This window comes from Podarcis tiliguerta (genome assembly GCF_965153285.1).
Source record: "Podarcis tiliguerta genome assembly, chromosome: 2".
NCBI classification, from domain to species: domain Eukaryota; kingdom Metazoa; phylum Chordata; class Lepidosauria; order Squamata; family Lacertidae; genus Podarcis; species Podarcis tiliguerta.
The window spans coordinates 108941639-108953928 of NC_139535.1; the positions used below are offsets into that span (position 1 = coordinate 108941639).

At 41.9% G+C, this 12290-nt stretch overlaps 1 protein-coding gene across 3 annotated transcripts in view; it reads left to right on the forward strand.

Annotated features, from left to right (window-relative positions):
- VDR (vitamin D receptor) overlaps positions 1-12290 on the forward strand; it is a 79284-nt gene that overhangs the window by 47067 nt on the left and 19927 nt on the right. For all 3 annotated transcript variants that reach the window (XM_083427718.1, XM_083427719.1, XM_083427720.1), the window contains one exon: positions 3748-3878. In XM_083427718.1, coding sequence (XP_083283844.1) covers positions 3748-3878 — 131 coding nt within the window. The remainder of the gene's footprint in view (positions 1-3747; positions 3879-12290) is intronic.

The window sequence follows — 12290 nt, forward strand, 5'->3', positions numbered from 1 at the left end:
CCAGGCATTGCTGCAGCTGGCACTCATTGCCCAGGCACATGTCCTGCAGCACCAGCCCCTGAAAGGCAACAGCAGCACCAGCTCCCCAGTGCCAGCACTCCTCCATGGCTGGGGTGGGCACATTGCCCCTGCCCAGTAGCCCCAGTCACCAACCCACCAGTGTCATTGCTGTTGTCCTCCTCGCAACTGCCACCTCCATAGCAGTGAGCATTGAAGGACTCCCTCCACCTTCTTCTGCCCTGGAGCTATAATTTTGGCTCTTTCTTGCATCATTAGAGTTTGTTATTCCGTCTTTGATTTATCCTTCCCTTCCCCAAGGTTCAGAGTCCTCTTTCTAAGCAGGTGTGGGTTCTCTTCCAATTTGGCAGTGGAAGATGCCAGATATCCTGCTTAGTGCATGAGAGATTCAAGCAAAATATAGTTGACCATTGAGCAACTTTAATGAACTTCCTGATTGGCAAAGTAGAGAGTGTTTAAGGTCTATCTGGTGGGTGGGGAGAAGAGGGTGTGACTTTAAGTAAGTCCTCTCAGGTTAGGAGCAGGTGCAACCAAATGGTTGATTGGAGAGGACTCCGATTCCTGGAAAATAAGGCGACTCAGATTCCTGGAAAATAAGGTAACTTCTGGCCAAAGACAGGACCAGTAGATGTGCAGCAGAGACACTTCTATTTACGGGTTATTCTAATGAGAAGCATGGGGACCTGTTCTGAGGCATGCTGCACTAGATAGTTGTATGTGTTAGGAAACAGTTTTACTTCTTAAGAAAAACGTACCCTCTTGGTGGCAGAGATTTGTTTTTGTATTCCCAGTCCTTTAGGGCAGATTTTCAAGACAATCTTAAATCTCAAAGTAATTTTTTATTTATTTGGATTTCATTAGTTTTGACATACTCTGTTTTGGTTTAGGTTCAGTTGGCGTTTGGGGTTGTTGTTTTTTTGCTTTTGGGCAGTGATTATTGTAACTACCAGGGTTATTTGCCAGTATGAGCTGATTCACATTTATACAATATGAAAAATATGCTAACAATAAGTAGAACAGCAAAACATGGAGCAAAAAATGCATGTTTCTAAATAGGCAGTGAACATAAGCTAAACAGTTGTGGCCACTTTCAGCTCCCTAGTGCATGGCTACTATATTACTACAAACATGCATTTCTGCTTTATACTTTACAACGTATGCTGCTCCAAACCCTGGGCTTGTGCGTAGCACCCCTGCAATGTAAAGTGTGATTCAGCTCTTAACAGGTCAAGATTAAAATAAGGAACTTCCACATTCAATTGCCCTTGCCCCTGCTGTTGGTATTGGAGACAGGCAGCATTCCTTTACTGCAGCTATAGCTTAACTGAGCTAATTTACAAGTCTTTTATTAAGGATAAATCACTGAATTATTCACAGATGTTCCCATCCTCCCCACCATCCTAAGCTGTGTCATGGGCTACATTATGTTTCCCCGTTAACAGATGGTGGTGACTAAAATTAATTAGTGGCCCATTTAGAGGAGACTGAATTAATCTGTGCTTGCGTGTCCACATGCATCATATTATGATTTCTGAATGGTTACCAGTCTAGTACAGAGCTAGATGAGGTTGGCATAAATGCAGTCACAGGGCATTCCACTTCTAAGGGTGAATAGTAGAAGCCTTTGGTGATTGTCAGTTGTGTTTACATAGGGATTGCTACATGTACACCAGTGCTGCTACAGTGAGCTCTGAAAAGTGTGTTTGGAGATGCCTATCTGCAAAAACGTGCAGAATCATGGCCAGTGGTGGGTCTCCAGCATAAACACCTTGTGCTTGACATAACACCTGCCTTTGACCTTTCATTGTTTTCACACAATAAGATACAGTAAACAGACAATAAGACTCATCTCTCTTACAGTGTGAATTGGCCCTGAATTTGCAGTCTGACTTGTCACACTTGTGGAGTATTGGAGCAGTCTTAGGGTATTGATCCTTTTCCGCAATCCCTTGGAAGTATAGCAAGCTGCTTCTCATTTTCCTCATTAGTAACTCATGTGTCGCTCAAAAGCTAGTATACTGTTCACTTTACCAAAATATCTTGTGATGGAATATCTCACTCTTGTAACACTGTGGATCAGTGAGATGGGCAGTTTATGTCCTGCATCTGCCTGCTGGCTTATGCCATGTTAAGCATACCAAGCTCACTCTTGTAAGTACAGTATTTCATCATTTTCTTACGTAACTGCATGAAGAGTACATTCTATGGAAGGCAGAGGAGTCCCTTCAAAGATTCTTCCCCCACTCCTTAAAAGACAGACCAAGAAAAATCTGCAAAGGCAAAATGCATTTAACACCTAGCTAGTTTTTAAACCAGTCCACCCAGTCTAGTTAGCCTTTTTAAATGCTATACCCAATTACATTTATTTACATAAACAGAAATGTGCAACTAGGGGAAAGGTAGAGATGTCAAATGCTTCCCAACGACAGCAACAGCAGCAACGGACATTTGCTTTCAATTGCCTTGTAAAAGGAGAGAGACTTACTTTTCTCAATGACTTCATTAAACAGTGAAGAAAAGGAGATTGCCATTCTTCCAAGGTTACACAGTAGCCTTGTTTGTACGTCACACTAAACTATGGTTTTGTCTGAACATATAGGCTCCAAGAGAGGAGATCATGGCCGTTTTGCTTGTCCCTGGTCATCTTGTTGCTGTGTCGAGCTGAGACATAGTTTGCCTTCATGTGTCATCTGAGCCTTTCCTCGTGGTTTAGCTTCCCCAGAAAAACCACGAGCCATAAACCAAATGGCAAACCTTGGTTATAGTTCATGGTTAGTCTGGAGAGAGGGAAACCACGAGCCAGATTCAGATAACATAGTAAGCCAAACTATAACTTAGCTCAGGACAGTGCAGCAACAAAACAATTAAGGAGGAGGTAGCAAAGAAGCTACAATCCAGGAGCTAACGTATTTGGGCTACACCAGTATGGGAAAGATAATATCCAAGCTGTTTGCTTTATCAGGGTCTCACAAGTCTTTTAAGTAAAGAAAAACACTAGGCAATTCGGGCTTCTCTTTTGAGTCTATATGTGTCACCTTTGCAGACTGTTGTGTATCTATGCTCCTACCACATTCTTTGTCAACTTCATGTATCTGTTGACGATTATTGCCAATGGAAACTCATGGAGCAAACCAGTTAGTCTTTTCTGGAAATTCTTTCATTTTGCTGCTTTGGGCTATTTTTCCTCAGATTTATAAAGTAATCAGAAATGCTTGAAAATTGTCAAATGCTACATCTTTGTTTTTGAGTTGAATTCTGGGTTTGTTTGTTTGTTTGTTTGTTCTTTCTTCTATCCAGTTCCTAAATAGTTCTCCAACTTTAGATGGCCTATTTGAGCCACTCAGACTGTGGTTAATGTTTTCCTGTTTATGGTACAAGTTGCATCCGTTGGACAAGAAACTGTGTTTTTCTGTTTGTGTTCCTTAAAATATTAAGTTCTTTTTAGAAAGAAAACCATGAAGACGTGCAGATGGTTACTGTTTTCAAAGTATAGTAACAGGGCAGATTTTTAAATAAAATAACCAGATTTCTTAGAAACAGAACAGTAGCTATGTAGGGGATATTTATTCCATGCCTGGTAAATACTTGTATGTTGCCCATTTAGCTTGTTTTGTATGCAGGTCTGCCACACTGTTTGTTTTCTGAACGGTATCCATGCAAAACTGATGTATTTTCCTAAAAGCAAGCAAGCAAAGATTATATATTTTGTGTGGCTTTTTCCCCCCACAGGAGGAGCATGAAAAGGAAAGCGATGTTCACATGTCCTTTCAATGGCGATTGTAAAATCACCAAAGATAACCGGCGACACTGTCAAGCCTGCCGGCTGAAGCGCTGCGTTGACATAGGCATGATGAAAGAGTGTGAGTAGCACAATAGAAACATTGCAATAATCCAAGAGTCTGAGAATCCAGATCACTTCCTCAAGTCACTTTGATTCACTTAAAAACATTTTGAAAATTCCATCCTCCATGTTTGGTTCACTTTTTTAAAGGAGGCGGCGAAAGTTGGTTCCTTTACCTAGATTTCCCCAATAGTCATATTTTGTCAGTATGTGGGTGTTCCCCTGCCTTAAAAATAATAATTTAGATACCTAAACTCTTCTTAATACAAAAGTTAAAGCATGCGCCTGCCTAGGCGAAAGAGGTGTGGGTGTTTGTAGTAGATCTAACCTGAAAGGTATTTGTGTCCCTTCACCTTGTCAGTGTCTGGCGAAGAAGATTATTAGGCAAGAGGGTAAGAGAGAGAGAGGATCAGCAGTCTTGTCAAGATGGAAGTGTAGTAAATCATTGATAGGCTGTTTAGAATTTAGAATTGTTTTAGGCCATTTGCTAGCAAACTTGCAAAACTTGAAACAAGAAAACATTTATTGCCTATACTTCTATGAGTTCCCATTAAGTTTGGGGCAGGGAGAGGTGGGGACAAAGTAATTGGTGGCAGGTCTACCACTGGGTATAGATCAACAGAGTCACTGTGCTGCTGTAACCAAACTTGTTCACTCACCTGGAAACTTTTATAGGGATTGGGGAGTATCACATTAAGAACTCTAGCATAATTCCCATCTAGTCTTTTTCTGGGTCCTTCCTGCAGCCTAATCTTCAGTGGTGGTGCTTAGTCCTAAAATCCATTGTCTGACATCCTGGTGTGGGCTAGGTTCCTGGCAGATGGCGTTACTGTGTTAAAGAAACTGGCAAGAAATTATCAGTGTCTAATATAACAATGGGGAACCTTGGGTGCTTCAGATGTTGCTGGGCTATAATTCATATCATCGCTGGCCATTGGCCATGCTTGCCGGGACTGATGGGAGTTGTAGTTCAGCAACATTTGGAGAGCCAAAGGTTCCCCACATCAGCTCTACTATGTAGATCAGGGGTAGGCAATGTAGTATGCTACACAAGTTTTTGAGATTGGTTTGAGTTGTAGTAGGGTTGCCATACGTCTGGAATTTCCCAGACATAGCCGGTATTCGGTTGTCAAAAACATCCCTAGTTGTAGTCCATAACATCTGAATAACACCATGTTGGCTACTCCTGATGGAGATTCTTTGTCCTTCTTGTGGTTTCTGGGCTTAGAACTGCAGTATCCTTGATTTGATTTGTACAGTGGTACCTCGGGTTACATATGCTTCAGGTTACAGACTCTGCTAACCCAGGAATAGTACCTTGGGTTAAGAACTTTGCTTCAGGATGAGAATAATAATTGTGCTCCGGCGGCGTGGCTGCAGCTGGAGGCCCCATTGGCTAAAGTGGTGCTTCAGGTTAAGAACAGTTTCAGGTTAAGAACGGACCTCCGGAATGAATTAAGTACTTAACCTGAGGTACCACTGTATTCTGTATTGTATTCAGTGTTTATTATGCTCGGAGTAGATCCACTGGAATTAATGAACGTGACTAATTTAGGCCTATTCATTTCAATGAGTCTCCTCTGATTTTAATTTAGCAGGAGACAACATTCTGTTTCCTTTCACCTTTGTAAGCAGCCAAATCATCCTTACTCAGCAGTCATTTGAAACTGTAACACCAAGATTTATTTTGGAAATCAACTCCCTAGCACATAATTATTAGTTAACTAACTGCAGAAACTAGTGATTGGAAGGAGTCCATGTAATCTTGCCCAGTTTGTGTTCACTGTGGTCAGATTAATGTAGCATTTCTTCCTTCTCTTCCAGAGAAAGTGCCCTCTTTACTTTGCTGGCAGTCAAAGTAGATGTGCTGTTGTTTTACTAGAGCAATATAATATGTGAAAGTATAATTTTTTAAATGGTATTTTGAGCTGTTAGTTGCTGCGATAATAGAAGCACTTCCTTTCCTTATGACTCAGACTGCTGCTTTACTGGAATTGTTCCCCTTCTGAGGAAGCATAACTCATCCAGGGCTGTTCCATTCTCCTCTTTCTGACTTGGGAGGGATGTAAAGTTTATAGCAGCCAGTGTTAGTTTTTTAATAAAAGTTTCTAGGAGATGTGGACTATTAGTGCACACTTGCCACAGGCACACAAATATTCACACATTCAGGCACTGTTTCTTGTGTGCATGCATGCACGAGCCCACACACATATTCATGCATCCCCTACTTTCTTTGCAGACACTCAAGCTGACACATATACTTATTAAGATACACACTCCCACCCTGTGCTTTTTTCCTGGAGGTACGCATACTCCTAAGCATTTTGTGAATCTAAGTTTGGCCTCATTGTATTTCAATATGAGTAGGAAAATGAGAGTACCCCTAAACATTTTCTTTTAGAAAAAAACACTGCTTCCACCCACTACTCTGCCAATCAGCAGAGCACACTGAAGAGACACAAGGGATTTTCTTTCCCATCAAAACACTGTAATGGAGTTGGAAGGGACCCCAAGGGTCATTTAGTCCAACCCCCTTCAATGCAGGAATCTCAGTTAAAGCATCTGAGACATATGGCCATCCAAACTCTGCTTAAAACCCTCCTGTGAAAGAGAGTCCACAGCCTCTTGAGGGAGTCCATTCCATAGTCGAACATCTCTTAGTAACAAAGTTTTCCTGATGTTTAGTTGGACTCTCCTTTCTTGTAACTTGAATCCATTGGTTTGAGTCCTACGCTCCAGAGCAGGAAAAAATGAGCTTGCTCCATCTTCCATGTGACAGCCCTTGAGATATTTGAAGATGGCTATCATATCTCTTCTCAGTCTCCTCTTTTCCAGGTTAAGCATACCCAGCTCTTCCTACCGTTCTTCATATGGCTTGGTTTCAAGACCCTTGACCATCTTGGTTGCCCTCTTCTGCACATGTTGCAGCTTGTCAATATCCTTCTTAAATTGTGGCGCCCAGTTAGATGACTGTACTTAGATTACTGCAACTTGTTATACTTGGGACTGCCTCTGAGGACAGTTCAGAACCTTCAGCCTGTGCAGAATTCAGTGGCCAGGGTGCTCACCAGGACAAGACGGTTTGAGTATATAAGACCAATCCTGGCTTGAGTGCACTGGCTGCCAGTTAGTTTCCAGGCTCAATTCAAAGTGCAGGTTTTGACCTATAAAGCCTTAAACGGCACAAGACCGCAATATCTCAAGGACCACCTCTCCGCGTATGAACCTACCCAGACCCTGCAATCATCTTCACGTACCTTCTCCGTGAGAGGTCTGGAGGGCAACAACCCAAGAACGGGCCTTTTCTGCAGTGGCTCCCCACTTGTGGAATGCTTTCTCCAGAGAGGTGCGCCTAGCGCCTTTGTTACATATCTTTATGCGCCGGACAAAATCAGTCCTCTTCTCCCAGGCCTTACCTGGGAGAATTACCATATTTTTCGCTTCATAAGAAGCACCTGACCATAAGACGCACCTAGTTTTTAGAAGGGGAATTCAAGGGAAAAAATATTCTTTGAAGGTAGCGCTGAGCAGAGCCTGTATGCACCCCAGGCTCTGCTCAGTGCTCCCTTTAAAGAGCTGCATGGAGCGTGTTTGCAGCTCTTGGGGGCTTTTCCCCAAGGAGGGAGAAGGGACATACGAGCTGCCCTTCTCCCTCCTCGGGGAAAAGACCCACGCTCCACGCGGCTCTTTAAAGGGAGTGCTGAGCACAGTCTCCCGCCTGCATTCGCTCCATGAGACGCACACACATTTCCTCTTACTTTTTAGGAGGGAAAAAGTGTGTCTTATGGAGCGAAAAATATGGTAAACAGTCTATGACCCTTTAAACCAGGGGTAGGCAACCTAAGGCCCGTGGGCTGGATGCAGCCCAATTGCCTTCTCAATCCGGCCTGCGGATGGTCCAGGAATCAGCATGTTTTTACGTGAGTAGAATGTGTCCTTTCATTTAAAATGCATCTCTGGATTATTTGTGGGGCCTGCCTGGTGTTTTTACATGAGTAGAATGTGTAACGTAGAGCATCTCTAGGTTATTTGTGGGGCATAGGAATTCGTTCATTTTTTCCCCTCTTCAAAATATAGTCCGGCCCACCACATGGTGAGAGACGGTGGATTGGCCCACGACTGATAAAGGTTGCTGACCCCTGCTTTAAACGATTGTGGGGCATTGTTTTCGTTTATCGTGCTGTATATTTTTGTGTTTCTAGATTGTAAGCCACCCTGTATTGTAATCAAACAATCTCAATAGCAAGAGACCATTCTCCTGTAACAGTGTTTCTCTCTAACCCACCCACCCAAATGCTACTCATTAGACAGGTAGCATTTAAATGGACTCAATGCCTTTGTGCCTCCTTGGAATAATTGTGCATAACAAGCCCTGCAGAGAGCTGAGGACTTTGATTCCTGCAGTCCTTTGCGGGAGTAAGGGGCAGCTCCAGTGGAACTGCACTTACTTTGCCTAGTTCGTGAATTTGGCAAGGCTACCATTAAACCTCAGTAGCGGCATGGGGTGACCCTCTATCCTCTTCCCCACCTTTGGATATTGTTTTACATATTACATTGAACGCAACTGAAAGACTTTGTAACATGATCAAGAAAAAAAGTGAAAGGCATTGCACGTTATTTGTAGTTCATGAAAATCTTTAATGAAAATTATTTAAATAAATAAATTATTCTTTTAGTGAAATAGTTACATGATTAAGGAAACCTTAACTGACTCCAGCTAAAAATAGCCTTTCCCGGCTGTCCGCTAGTTAAATGAATGGGAACAGAATGTGCTTCAAAGAGCTCTAGGCCAAATTACTAAAAGGGTCGTGCTCTCTGTTAGGGTGCTAACTAGCTGGGGTTTTTTTTTTTCCTGGAAGCAGCTGTTGCAATCCATACTACATCCTGGATTTAGCATTCCACTTCTGTGAACTAAGGGTTGTATCCAACAAACTCATCCCATTAGCGCAAGAGCCTTCCGTGAGCACTAACGTAGCGCTAATTCTTTTCAGAGCTGGCAGTTCTCAAAACATCCTAATTAAATAGTAAACAAGAGTGACTTTGTTAATCTGCCACTATCGTTGGCCTTGTTTGTTTTGACAGCAGCCTGTCCACTGTGAGTTTGTGCCTGATTGCTCCCTCAGCTTCAGCTACAAAAGTTTTGGCCTTGAAGGGTTCACCTAATTACATTCATTTGCACAGGCACCTTGACCACCCGAATCCCACACATAGATAAACCTTATGTTGTAGCAAGGGGTGGGAGAGATTTGGATTTACTGTACTAAGCTGGAACATGCAGGACTAGACAAAGGAAAAGTCTGCTAATGGGAAATATTTGGAGTCAACAGCAGGACATAAAGTCTTTTTCAAGGACATGATAGATAAGAGGAAAAAGTCTACTTAGGATGAAGACAGGAGCTCTTGAACAAATTGACAGGTGCTGGACAAGTCATGCTACAGGAGGTTTACAAAAGAGGTGCAACGAAGCTTTGCCTTATGAGGAATGGTTGAAGGAGCTGGATATGTTTAGCCTGGAAAAGAGGAGACTGACAGGAGATATGATACCTCAAGGGCTGTGACATGGAAGAGGGAACAACCTTATTTTCCCCACTACTCTGGACGGTAGGACTTGAACTAATGGATTCGAGTTACAAGAAAGGCGATTCTTACTAAACATCAGGAAAAACTTTCTGACAGCTGTTTGACAGTGGAATGGTCTCCCTTAGGAGGTTGTGGACTCTTTCACAGGAGGTCTTGCCTTGCCAAGACCTTGCACCCTGGGAAGGTCACTTCAGTGCTGCTAACGCACTGGTTTTACTTCACCCCTGGAGGCATACTCCATTGTCTTTTGAGACATATGGATATCAACAAGGGCAGGACCTGGGTTGAGTATGAAGAGTGTGTGTGTGTGTGTGTGTGTGTGTGTGTGTGTGTGTCAAGTTACTTCAATTTGTCTATAATATGAAGTAAAAACTACCTTGGGTATTCATGTTAATTTTGATCTGCATCCCCTCACTGACTAATAGCATTCATATATAATGCTAATTCAACAAAAAAATGAATATATGATGCATCTTTCTGGTAATGTGTGACTGGATATGGAATCAATTTTTTTGATTTTTTTTTTGTATTTTATCATGTAAGTCTCATGTCTGAAAATTGAGATGCAGTGGGGCAGGGAGGGGAAGAGTGTGAAAACACTGGAAAGTATGAAAGGGAATAAATCCTATGATAGCATGATGGTGAAAGAGCTGACAGAATATATGGTTGCAGGAACAACCTGATGTTAATGGGAAAGAGCATAAAGGTGATAAAGCCTATGTAAAGGATGAGCCTGTTTACTTAGGAATGTAGAGCAGTGAAAACCCCATATAAAACAGGCAGTACCAGCATGCAAAGCTGCCTGCTTTGCGCATTGTTAAATGAAAACCTTCACAGGGGAGATTCATGTGGAACATAGTTTTGTAAATGCATTCAATGTATTTGGCTCCCCCACTCCATCTTTACATAAATGAGGCATAGACAAACTCGGCCCTCCAGATGTTTTGGGACTGCAACTCCCATCACCCCTGATCACTGGTCCTATTAGCTAGGGATGATGGGAGTTGTAGTCCCAAAACATCTGGAGGGCCGAGTTTGCCTATGCCTGACATAAATAAATGGCAGGCCCATATAAAAACATATAGTTTGTTTCCAGGGGGAAAAACGCTTGGGTGAGGAGTGTTTATATGTCTACTTTGAAACACTTTAACTAAGGGGTACAAATGTAAAATATGAAAGAAAAGACAACAGTGCTGTATGAATTAAGAAAATGTCTCTGTAATCTAAACCTATTCCAGATTGCATTATCTATGTTTACCAACATAAAACACAATACGCCATCACTGTCATGGTGTTGTGCAAAAGCAAATAAAATTCTAAATGGTGGTTAGGGAGAAAAGCTGTAATAACATAGTGTTTGTTATATTTAGGACTGTATTCCGTGTTTGGCTTGCCAACAGTATAGGGAGGCAAAAAGGCAATGCCTCGAAATGCTGCAAAGATGTAGGAAATCAGATGTAAGATTAAACTTCTGATAAGAAATACGAAGTTTTCTATATCTTGGTATCATTTTGAGGCTTTGTTTCTGATTTTTGTCACCTTGAGATCTGATGTTGCCTACTTTTTTCGAGTTTAACAATCCAGAAAACCATAGGTGTTTCAAGCCATGATACTTTCTCCCTCCTAAATTTCAAAAAATTGACTTTACGTTTTATTTTCCCATCTACTTGGGTTGGACTTCCAGGGTGAGGTCCAAAGAGCTGTGTACAGAACATTGCACTGGGACTTTTTGAGGGTGTGGGGGCAAGGGCACACACCCAAAAGTCACTCTTGGAAATTGAGGGAACTTTTAGAGGACCATTTGATATATTATGGGTTGCTGCAGTTGGAAAGGGAAGCTGGCTGAGGAATAACCTGCAATTAATAAAGAAAGGAAGAATAGCCTGCAGCTATGGATGTGCAGTAGAGTTTTCTATTTGCACACAGGCTGCTTTGGCCTCATTGTTTTATTTATAGGAACAATTGCTGTGTTAATGATACCTGTGCCCATCACTCACACCTGCATAGCTCTGCATGACTTAAGACCTCACCACCTCTGAAGGTAGCATGTGTAAACATCCGTTGTAGGAATTTTGTGTATGTTGATAATGATCCTAATGTGAAGAGAAATCAGGTTCCCATGACTGCTATATACATCTGATTTAAATCAGCCAAGGCCACTCCAACAGAAAAACATCTGTGGCCCTAGCAATTTCTGAGATGCAATGTTTATCTTAACCTTTTAAGAGCCAGAACTTGAGCCTATAGGAGATTTGCTGTGTTTGGTAAAATTCCACACTTCTGCTAATTCAAACCATTCCTGTGTTCTAGTTTGGTGCTTACAGTTCGTTGTTTGAGTTCTGTATGAAGCCCCCATGGGGGAGACATAGAGGTTAGGGACATCTTAAGTTCTGGCATTAAAAATAAAATTACCAAAACACGAAACACTGTTAGCACTTTTGTAGGTTGCACATTTAAGAAAATGGAGTAAGACCATTGCTTCACTGTTTACATGTATACTTGTATTCCCTATTTCTCCTATCTTGACAAAGGATCAATGAGGTTGTATGGGAGTTTCCCAAACCAGTGATCTGGTCTGTGTGTTTATAGTTCTAATTTATAATTCAATGTATAATTTTGAAGTTCTTTGCGAGTTCTTCCTACCTCCTAACAAATGCTGAGATTGGTTTTATTGAAGGACTGTTTGTTGCAAGCAACTAAAGATTTGGCAATGAGAGATTTTCTCATGAACAAACAGTGCAGCAGCAGCACGTGTGACTCTGTAAATTCCATTGCAATTCCTATGTCGATGAGAACAACAAATTATGGCTTAGTTAAACTGGAGTCAATGACTGATGAAACGAACACAGTA